The following is a 12,122-nucleotide window of genomic DNA, read 5'->3' on the forward strand; positions in this document are numbered from 1 at the left end:
TAGCCTAGTATTGCCAACTGTCCCATAATGGTGACAGGCATGCTAAAGAAACCTTTGTTTCTGGAGATCTATTCAGGCCAAGATGAGACCTAAAAACAAAAACTTTTGCGGAACTATAAATCTCAACTAGCCAGAAAGCCCAATTCAATTGAATTCAAATAGTATTTTAGCAAATCAGTCCCAATCACATTTTTTCAGTTCCAGAGGTATCTATGGCCTCCAAAACAGGCTTGGCAGACATTTTAAACTGATGCCAACTGTATATATGAATTGAATAAAATGTATTTGTCATGTGTCATGTATCAGACATGATAGGTCCTTAAAGTTACTTTAATCGTAAAATATTTCCTAACTATACATTATCTTTCAATCCTAAGATTCTGCATGTACTATTAATGTCTTGAGTCTCTTAGTTTTCTGCACTTACCTCTTTTGCTTTTTGATTTGTGTCTGTGTGCTTGTGAAGATATTTTGGGTTAGAAATCAGTCATTGTTCTGAGAGGTATCTGGAGGAATAGGGCCCCACTATGCAGTGGTGTAAAGGGGTAAATCTTAACTGCATCAGGTGCCCAACCTTTTGTTTTTTTTTTTTCCTCTACTCCCAACTCCATTCCTGATGATCCCTCAGGATTTCCACAACTTCTCCCAACTGAGAGCAGATTTTCATTCCTAAGGCTGAGTTTAAGTTGAATGGCACTATGAATATGTCTTCTTAAATTTCCTTAAATTTAATAAATTTCTCTTCTGCTTCTGGAATATCAGCAGTTACAGGTGGGAGTATCATTTGAGGGTAGGGATTCCTCCTGTTGTCTCTGACTTTCTGTCACACAGTTATCATAATGCAATGTTAGGTGGATCTGCAAAACCCTTTACCACTCTCCACTAGTATGTATCTCTTTAAACAAACGGAAATGATGGATCCAACTTATTAGCCGTAGGGATAGATAAAGCAACACAAAAGGAAATTTCCACTTGCCACTCAATACATTTTTTAAAATACTGCTATCATAAAACAATTTAATCTTTCTTTGTGGGAGAGATGGGAGGTTGGATTTTCAAACTGAAAAAAATTTTTAAATCTACAAAATAATGATAGGGTTTTAACCATAAAACCTTGTATATATCGTGCTTTTGTTGATATATATATTCGTAAGAGTTTATATGAAAATTTTAGCTTCCAAGCTGAGTGGTGTTCCAGTCATCTCTGAAGATTTAGAAACATCTTTCTGCAGCGTGACAAATCTCTCTATAAAATGAATTGTTGTTGTTTAATCACAACCTACAATGATTGTATTAAGTTGTGTCTAACTCTATGTGACCCCATGGACTATAGCCTGCTAGGTTCTTCTAACCATGGGATTTTCCAGGCAAGAATACCGAAGTGGGTTACCATTTCCTTCTCCAGGGGATCTTCCCAATCCAAGGATTGAACCCATGTCTTCTGCATTGGGAGGCAAATTCTTTACCACTGAACCACCAGGGAAGCCCAACCTCCCATCTCTCCCAGAAAGAAAGATAAAATGAATAATTTCCTTCTAACTCACTTGACTTTAATTTGGATTTTATCAATCTAGCTTATTTGAGGCAGGGTGTATCTATAAAGTGCAAGGGGTATGTATTCCATTGCTAAGCCTGTACTAACAGTTTCTATCATGTGTCATGAACATTTGATGAAACAACAAACTGCTGATGGCAGAGTGTAAAATGGTTGTTTGTGAGTAGGTTCTCTCTGTGTCCTCTGAGGCTTTAGATGGAAGATATGCAGGTCCAGGACCTGTCAACAGCAGCCAGAGCTGTAGGCAGGGGGCCCTCATACGTGGAGTGTATGCTTCTCAAGCATCAGTCTTTACCTGCCTTAGCTCATGGTTATAAGTACAGTCAGCAATACGAGTTCTAAATAATGTGAGAATACATTTGTATTCCTCTGCATTTCTCTCTAGTTACACTGGTAGCAGAAATCTTGATGGTTTCTTGCAATATATTTTTACAGTAAGATTTTTAAGAATTCTTGTGCATTGTCCTAAAGATATAAAACTGCATATCATGCCTAGTGATTTATATTTGTGATTATATACTTCCCTAGAATAAAGTTTGGAAACTCTCCATTAATACAGCAACAGTGCTATATCCTAAATCAAAAGCCAACAAACTGAAGAAGCTATTTGCAACAAACCGGACAAGGGGGAAAATATCTTTACTGTATTAAGCGTCCATAGCAATAAGAAATTTTTTTTTAATTGTTAAAAATAAGCTAAGATTGAAACAGGCATTTCTCAGGAAAAAACTATGACATAATCATATAAAGAAATTGTCACATTTATGATTAAAGAAGTATCCATTAAAACAATAAAAGTACTTTTTTAAAACTTACCAAGATGTTCCTTCATTAACTCAACATATGTTTGAATGTTTACTATGTCTAGGAGCTGAATTAAAAATGTTGATAATACACAGTGTAGGCGAGGCTGTGGGGAATCAGTTTTAACGTGTCTCTTGGAGGAAAAGTAATCTGATCTAGCATTTTTAGAGAGAAAGTTTTCAAGTTAATTAAAGTTAAAATTCTAGCCCCTGACCAGAAATTGTACTTGCAGGAATTTAATCTGTAGATATACTCGATTTCTCTATAGGACCTCTTACAATCCTTCTCATTAGTTGTTTAGTCACTAAGTGCTGTCCGACTCTTTTGTGACCTGCTACTGACATTTATGGGCTTTCCAGGTGACACTAGTGGTAAAGAATCCATCTGCCAATGAAGCGGACATTAAGAGACATAGGTTTACTCTCTGGGTTGGGAAGATCTCCTGGAGGAGGACACGGCAACCTACTCCAGTATTCTCGCCTAAAGAATCCCATGGACAGGGGATTTGATCCATAGGGTCACAAAGAGTTGGACATGAATGTAAAGAGGATACCCAAATCCAAGACTGGCATACAATAGCATGATCTCATCACTGAACAATACAGCTCTCCTCTTGTCCTGATTACTTTGCACTAATTGTACATCTTTTCTCTCTTATTAGATAACTTGAAGGGATTGTGATAGAGATTGACCCTAAGACTCTGGAGCCTAACTTCAGAGTCTGGCTTACAATTCTGATTTGGTGACTTTTTACAAGTTATGGTTTAGTTGGTAAGTCGTGTCCGACTCTTGTGACCCCAAGGACTGTAGCCTGCCAGGCCTCTCTGTCCACTGGATTTTCCAGGCAAGAATACTGGAGAAGGTTGCTGTTTCCTTCTCTAGATGATCTGCCTGACATAGGGATTGAACTCAGGTCTCCTGCATTGCAGGCAGATTCTTTACTGACTGTACTATATCTAAGCCTGCTTTACAAGTTATAGGTGGGTTTTCTTCCCTAAATGCAGACAACAGAGCTGCAGTACTACTCAATCTTCAGTTGGTCGAATTGGGGGATGAGAAACCAAGGACAGGAAGGGCTGACTGCATAGTTATACTCCAGATTTAAATTGTGCAAAGGGTTGACACCCTTAATCCCTGTGATATTCAAAGATCAAATGTGTATATACTAAACATCCTTCTTTACCCATAGGATCTAATACAGAGATTCACATATAGTAATTATTCATCACAGATTACACAAATGTTAATCATTCAGTATCATACTTAAGTAATAATCTGTTTGTTGTAATAGGAAGCTATAGGTTGAATTATATGAAATATTGGTTTTATAAGATAAAATCAGTCAAATATTGGCAATTTCATACTATTCAGTTTAATTTATATGTTTTAATTTCCCTTAATATATATTTATTAATTTATCTAATAGATTCATGTACTTTCTAGGCATATTTGTATTGGCTTTGTATGTATATTCATATAATGTAATATAATTTGCCATATGGTATAGAAATCTCTTATGTAACAAAAATTATTTTTATATATATCTGAAAGTTTATGAATTTATTTTTCCCTAATGCAGCCTGCAATTGTCATGGGAAAGCTGAAGAATGCTATTATGATGAAAATGTTGCCAGAAGAAATCAGAGTTTAAATATACATGGAAAGTACATTGGAGGGGGTGTGTGCATTAATTGTACTCGAAACACTGCTGGTATAAACTGTGAGACATGCATTGATGGTTTCTTCAGACCCAAAGGGGTAAAGTATGCTTTTTCTTTCATGAAGTATGATTTTGGATTTTTCAGACTGAGATATATTACAGGGAAAAATAATTTTGATTGCTTCTTTAAATAGTTGGACTTCAAATCTCAAAGGTGACTAGAAATATTTCATAATAGAAGCTGATTTAAATCATTGAGGATGTGATATAAAATATTTCCATCTCTCTAGAAAGTCCCATGGTAACTCATTCCAGTCAATCCTTACCCCCCAGGCAAACTTTGTTCTGATTTTTAGAGTATAAATTAGTTTGCCTCTTAGTGAATTTTCTAAAAATGAAATCGTAAGTTCACAAAATTTTTGGTCTTCCTTTCACTCAATGTAACAGGTTTAAATTTACCCATGTTATACACACCAATAGTATTTCTTTTTTAAAAAATGCTCAGGAGTAGCCCTCTGCATGAATGTATCTCAATTTTAAATCCATTCTCCTATATATTTGGGTCATTTCCAGTTTTTGGTTAGTTCCTGCAAATCAATTTTATATGAGTCTTTTTGTGCTCATGTGTTATTAACCTTGTGTAAATGTCTAGGAGTATAATAGTTGTTTCATAGAATAGATATATGTTTGGCTTTGTAAGATACTGCCAATGTTTCATCAAGTTAATGATACTATTTTACATGTTCACCAGAAATATACGTGAGTTCTACTTCTTCCATCTCTCTCTAACATTTGGTCTTGACTCTTTTTGAAGTAGTCATCCTAGTGGATGTGGGTGTAATGGGTCTGGCAAGTCAGTACTAGGCAATCACTAAGTCCTATCAACGCTGAGTGCTACAGCACATCTTCTATTATGAATTTACAGCAGTTTTTTTGGATTAAATTTCTTTTAAGTGCCTGCTGGCTATTCTGTATCCTCTCTTGTGAAGTGTTCCTTCAAAATTTTTCTTTTAAATTCTAGAAAAGTCATAATTTTAAGTTTTAGGGCTGTAACCCATCTCAAGTAAATCTTTGTCTGGAGTGTGAAGTAATGATTGAGATCTACATTCACCTGTTGTTCCAGCACCATTTTTTGAAAAATACTTTTTTTCTCTTTCAAATTGTTTTGAGCCATTTTTTGAAGATAAGTTGATCATTTGGGTTAATATCTGGAGCCCCAGTTCTGTTCCATGGATTTATTTTTCCATCCTTGTGCTAACAGCACACTGTCTTCATGACTGGCTGGTTCCCATGATTTCAGAAATATGTAGTGTACATCATTATAATTTAATTAAAATAATTTTTTATTCACATTGTGATTTCTTCTCTATTGTTTAGTTTCTAAGTATTTGGGCTTTAATAAGTTATCCAGTGGTTAGTGTTAGTCACTCAGTTGTGTCCAACTCTTTGTGAGCCCATGGACTATATCCCTCCAGGCTCCTCTGTCCATGGAATTCTCCAGGCAAGCATACTGGAGTGGGTTGCCATTCCCTTCTCCAGGGGATCTTCCTGACAGGGATTAAAGCCAGGTCTCCCACATTGCAGGCAAATTCTTTACCATCTGAGCCACCAGGAAAGTCACATGTATGAATATTACTTATTATTAAAATGGAAAATTTATATTTTGTTTTCATTTTTATAGATGTAATCGCTAAGAAACACAGTGCAGCTAAATAAGTAGACAGAACTGGGAGGAAATTTGTTATAGCCCTGTACTCAATGTATTATGGTCTTTTTTGGATTTTGTTTATTCTTACGAGAGGGCAGCCATCATTTTTATTTTTGTTCTCCTGTATATAAGGTGTCTGTCTTCTCTGATTTCAAGATATACTCTTTATATTTATCTTTTAGCAAACAGACCATGTGTTGGTAAACTATGGACCCTAGATAAGATTTGACCCATGGCCTATACTTGTATGGCCTGCAAACAACAACAAAAAATTTTTCTGTATATTTGAAAAAACTTATTTTAAAAAGAGGGGGAGGAGGAGGAGGGGAGGAGGAAACGAAGGGAAAGGGAAAGGAGATGGAGCGAGAAGAAAAAGAACAACCCAATTAAGAAAAAGAGCAAGAATAAGATGGAACAAAAGCTAGGAGAAAGAGGAGGAGGTGAGGAAGGGGAGAAAAAGAAGAAACAGACCTTAGGTAACTTACAAAACCTACAATGATGCTATCTAATTTTACAGGAAAAGTTTTCCAATCTTGGTTAGACGATGTTTGTCTAAATGTGACTTTCTTTGTGCTTATATTCTTGGTTACTAAACTTCTTGTAGTTATAAATTGAGATTGCTGGAAATGGGAAATTTTAGGCCATTATTTCTTTACATATGTTTTTGAACTGTGCTCTCATCCTTTTGTGACTCCAGCTACATACAGTCCATGTTGCTGGACTAGGCCTATAGGTTACTGAGGCTGTGATAATTTTTTTTTCTTTCTTTGTGCTTCAGATTGGATAATTTCTATTTTTGTGTAATTAGCTACACTACTTTTCTGCATGCCATCAGTTATCTGTTGCTAAGCATACCAGTTAATTTTTCAGCTTTACAGCGTGCTTATTTTTTTTTATAGTTTCCTCCACTCTGCTGAAAAAAAATCCATGTATTCACTCATTATAAACCTTATTACCTTTATGCTCTTCAGCATATCTAGAGACCTATACAAGTCCTTGTCTGTTAATACCTGGGGCACCTCACTGTTTTTGCTGACCTGTTTTTTTCCTGAACAAGGACCATGCCTTAGTTTTTCTCCTCATGTCTAGTAATTCCTGATTAACACAGGAAATTTTGGTTGATACATTGTAGTGACAAAAGATTCTATTATCTTCTTCTGAAGATTTTTGGGTTTTGTTTCAGTTTATAGTCAGCTTACTGACTAATCACTAAGAAACTGGAGGCTTGCTTTTATACTTCTCTAGAGCAGATTAACAGAAAACTAAAAGTATGTAGCTAACCTTTCTTGGTTGATAAACTAATTTCTATTTAGGTTATATCATGTGGACTAGAAAGTCTATTCAGGTCATTCAACTTTCCTGCTGTTGCTTCCAGTGGGCCCCTTGGAGTCCCCAGAATTAATGTGCAATTAAGGAATCAGTTAAGAATGGAGGGATATCAATACATAGATTTCATTGTTACCCTTATATGAACATGAATCTTATCTAGTGTGTTTTTTCTTTCAAATCTCAAATCCTTCTAATTTCTGCATGCTTTTGATTATTCTCCCAAGCCCTCAAATATTTGATTTTTATATTTGTCCAGAATTCATCATTGTCATTTTAGGATGTGTTGGACCTATTAAAGACACTCTGCCATTACTAAAACTGGAAGCTTGATCAAGTTTTTAATATATTTTGTGCTAAAACTTCAACTATTTCAAGTGTTTAGTATTTGGGTGAAAATTCCTTATGTTTTAATGAAGATATAGTAATAAAATTTTTGTACACTATAAATTTTATATCTTAAAAACATATATCTGCATTATTAAAAATTATTGCCCTAAAATCTAATTTTAGGTATATCTACTAAGTACATATATTTAAAAATTAAAACATACATGTATATATATATATATACTTATGGCCATGTTTAGAGAATTAATAATCTTATTATTTTAGTAAAATTAAAGTATAAAATAGATATATTTATAGACTATCTTATGTTAGAGGGTTTCCTTTGTATCATTTCTTTTTAGATTCCACATATAAGGAATGTCATACAATGTTTCTTATTCTTCTGTCAGACTTGCTTCACTCAGTATGACACTCTCTGGGTCCATCCATGTTGCTGCAAATGGCATTATTTCAATCTTTTTAAGGACTGAGTAATATTCCATTGGATATATATACCACATTTTCTTTGTCCATTCTTCTGTTGATGGAAATTTAGGTTGATTCCATGTCTTGGCTCTTGTTAGTGATCCTGCAATAAACATTTGGGTGCATGTATCCTTTCGGATCATGTTTTTCTCTGGATGTATGCCCAGGAGTGGGATTTCAGGGTCATCTGGTAGCTCTAAATTTAGTCTTTTAAGGAACCTCCATACTGTTCTCCATAGTAGCTATACCAATTTACATCCCCACCAACAGTGTAGGAGGGTTCACTGGAAGTTCTCCTGATCAGCAATCTGATTCAAGCAGATTTTCCCAATTACTATAAGGAAGGATAATAAATTAGGAGGCTTTGATTTACTCAAACTCATCATTGGAATCATAAATCATACTCATAAAAGCTAAGAATTTATCCTAAAGAAATTTATTGCTATATATGCCCAAAGGGGTGTTGTTTTTGTTTTTTGTTTTTTCTTTTGGTGTTGCAGTTTTCTCTTAGTTAGAAAGTCCTTCTCCCAATTCTTCCCTCAAATTGCAACTCACTTTAACCTCTAGTCACTTTTTTGTCACTAATTGTCACTTTTTCTGTGAAACGTTACTTGTATTCATTGTGTTCTTCAGTTCAGTTCAGTTCAGTCCCTCAGTCATGTTCGACTCTTTGCGACCCCATGAATCGCAGCACACCAGGCCTCCCTGTCCATCACCAACTCCCATAGTTCACTCAGACTCATGTCCATCGAGTCAGTGATGCCATCCAGCCATCTCATCCTCTGTCGTCCCCTTCTCCTCCTGCCCCCAATCCCTCCCAGCATCACAGTCTTTTCCAATGAGTCACCTCTTCACATGAGGTGGCCAAAGTACTGGAGTTTCAGCCTTAGCATCATTCCTTCCAATGAACACCCAGGACTGATCTCCCTTAGAATGGACTGGTTGGATCTCCTTGCAGTCTCAGGGACTCTCAAGAGTCTTCTCCAACACTACAGTTCAGAAGCATCAATTCTTCGGCACTCAGCTTTCTTCACAGTCCAACTCCCACATCCACACATGACCACTGGAAAAACCATAGCCTTGACTAGACGGACCTTTGTTGGCAAAGTAATGTCTCTGCTTTTGAATATGCTATCTAGGTTGGTCATAACCTTCCTTCCAAGGAGTAAGCGTCTTTTAATTTCATGGCTGCAATCACCATCTGCAGTGATTCTGTAGCCCCCCAAAATAAAGTCTTATACTGTTTCCACTGTTTCCCCATCTATTTCCCATGAAGTGATGGGACCAGATGCCATGAACTTAGTTTTCTGAATGTTGAGCTTTAAGCCAACTTTTTCACTCTCCTCTTTCACTTTCATCAAGAGGCTTTTTAGTTCCTCTTCACTTTCTGCCGTAAAGGTGGTGTCATCTGCATATCTGAGGTTATTGATATTTTTCCGGTAATCTTGATTCCAGCTTGTGCTTCTTGCAGCCCAGCGTTTCTCATGATGTACTCTGCATAGAAGTTACATAGGCAGGGTAACAATATACAGCCTTGATGTACTCCTTTTTGTATTTGGACCCAGTCTGTTGTTCCATGTCCAGTTCTAACTGTTGCTTCCTGACCTGCATCTAGGTTTCTCAAGAGTCAGGTCAGGTGGTCTGTATTCCCATCTCTTTCAGAATTTTCCACAGTTGATTGTGATCCACACAGTCAAAGGTTTTGGCATAGTCAATAAAGCAGAAAGAGATGTTTTTCTGGAACTCTTTTACTTTTTTGATGATCCAGCTTACTCCCTCCTCTTTTGCTCCAGAATTCTCTTCTCTGTGTCTGTTTTATCACTTGGCACATTCTATTTAATCAATATCTTTCAAGTCTGCTTTTCCAGTAAGCTTCTTTAATGCAGAAAGCAGGCCTTACCTATCTGGGCTTTGCACGATCCTTTCTTCACAATAGAAAGTAAATGAATGGGTATTAAATAATGATTTTGAAACTGATCTATGGACTTAGAAGATCGAATTCCATCAGACATGTAAATATTTTTCTGCTTATGATTATTTGACTTGTTAACAATCAAGTTTTCATTATAAATTAAATATATACATATACATATATATATATATATATATATACACATATATATATATGTTAACTATATTTGGGGACTTCCCTGATGGTTCAGTGGTTAAGACTTTGCCGCCTGGCCCTGCAGGGGTTGCAAGTTCAATCCCTGATCAGGGAGCTAGGATTCCACATGATTTCTGGCCAAAAAACCAAAACACAAAACAGAAGTAATGCTATAACAAATTTTAAAAAGACTTTAAAGACGGTCCACATCAAAAAAAAAAGCAATATTTTATAGGAAATACCTTATATACATAATTATATGTATATTCAGCAGTATTTTAGTATTTCCTAGGCAAAGAATTTAGTTGCTTTTTTATTTTTATCCTATTACGTCTAGAAAATAAATGTTTGATGTATGGTACATTGGCACAGTTTCAGTTCAATTCAGTTCAGTCACTCAGTCGTGTCCGACTCTTTGCGACCCCATGAATCGCAGCACGCCAGGCCTCCCTGTCCATCACCAACTCCCGGAGTTCACTCAGATTCACGTTCATTGAGTCAGTGATGCTATCCAGCCATCTCATCCTCTGTCGTTCCCTTCTCCTCCTGCCCCAAATCCCTCCCAGCATCAGTCTTTTCCAATGAGTCAACTCTTTGCAAAGTACTGGAGTTTCAGCTTTAGCATCATTCCTTCCAAAGAAATCCCAGGGCTGATCTCCTTCAGAATGGACTGGTTGGATCTCCTTGCAGTCCAAGGGACTCTCAAGAGTCTTCTCCAACACCATAGTTCAAAATCATCAATTCTTCGGCACTCAGCTTTCTTCACAGTCCAACTCTCACATCCATATATGCCACTGGAAAAACTATAGCCTTGACTAGATGGACCTTTCTTGGCAAAGTAATATCTCAGTTTAGGTTTATTTAATTAAAATATTCTAATGTTAAAAGCTACTTGTTGTATTGAGTATTTGATATATGTGAGAAATCTTAGATGGTTTCTGTTATTCCTCTTAATTTTCATTTAATTACATCACTATGATTGCTATTATTAATCTCATATTACCAGAAAGTAAGGTGCAGGAGACTGCATAGCCAGTAAGTGGGCACAATGGAATGTGAGCTCAAGGCTTCCTAATTATAGAACCTACATTCCTCACCCCAGATTATGCTCACTCCTGAGAAAATCAAAATTTTAATGTAAATATTTAAGATTACCTTTTCTCAAGCACCAAATTTAATTAGTTGTATTGTGATCAATGTGAAAAAGGTTTTGAAAATTAAAAATTTAGGGGAAAATTACTAATTTGAACTACGTTGTAATAAAACAAAACAGTAAGGAAGATTTATCATGGAATGTGTCTTTCTCTTACATTTTCTATATAAGCAAACATTGATATTTTGTTTCTTATGATGGTAATTGTGATTATAAAAGGAAGAGGTACATTCTAAAATATGTAGAGATTAAAAAATGGTTTGGGATTTTCTTTAAAAACTTTAGCAAAGAATAAAGCACAATGAAAGTTATATGGTAAAATCCTGGTAATCATTGAATCTAGGTAACAGTTACATAGGAGTTTATTATATTATTCTGTTTACTTCTGTATATCCTCTTTGAAGAAATGAATTCTAGCAATTTTGAAAATATAGTAAAGAAATTTTCTTATGTTATTATTTTTTCAATATAGTTTCTTATTGCATATCATTAATTTGTAAAAATAAAGAATTTTCTTCTATTATTTTCTTAATATAATGTCTAACTAACTATATGTCGTTAAAATGATCTCTAAGGCTTACTGGATCAAAAAATATTAGTGTTTTTTATTACAGTTGACTTAAAGCAATTTAATATTTTTGTTAGGTATCTCCAAATTATCCAAGACCATGCCAGCCATGCCATTGTGATCCAGTTGGTTCCTTAAATGAAGTCTGTGTCAAGGATGAAAAACATGCTCGACGAGGTAAGAATTTGGTAGAGGGCCATTGTTCTGATTAAAAGTGAAAAAGTGCTAGTTGCTCAGTCATATCCAACTCTTACATCTCAATAATTACGTTTATGTTTAATTATACTTTAAAAGCAAGACGAGTTGAATTTTTTTACATTAGTTATACATGTATGCTGCTATTGCTGCTAAGTCACTTCAGTCATGTCCGACTTTGTGTGACCCCACAGACGGCAGCCCACCAGGCTCCCCTGTCCCTGGGATTC

General features: G+C 35.6%; 1 protein-coding gene across 3 annotated transcripts in view; it reads left to right on the forward strand.

Moving 5' to 3' along the window:
- The window catches only part of LAMA2 (laminin subunit alpha 2), a 684,287-nt gene that overhangs the window by 261,280 nt on the left and 410,885 nt on the right, over positions 1 to 12,122 (forward strand). For all 3 annotated transcript variants that reach the window (XM_060419598.1, XM_060419599.1, XM_060419600.1), the window contains exons 8-9: positions 3,939 to 4,117; positions 11,775 to 11,874. In XM_060419598.1, the coding sequence (XP_060275581.1) occupies positions 3,939 to 4,117; positions 11,775 to 11,874 (279 nt within the window). The remainder of the gene's footprint in view (positions 1 to 3,938; positions 4,118 to 11,774; positions 11,875 to 12,122) is intronic.

This window comes from Ovis aries, chromosome 8, assembly GCF_016772045.2.
Source record: "Ovis aries strain OAR_USU_Benz2616 breed Rambouillet chromosome 8, ARS-UI_Ramb_v3.0, whole genome shotgun sequence".
Taxonomy (NCBI): domain Eukaryota; kingdom Metazoa; phylum Chordata; class Mammalia; order Artiodactyla; family Bovidae; genus Ovis; species Ovis aries.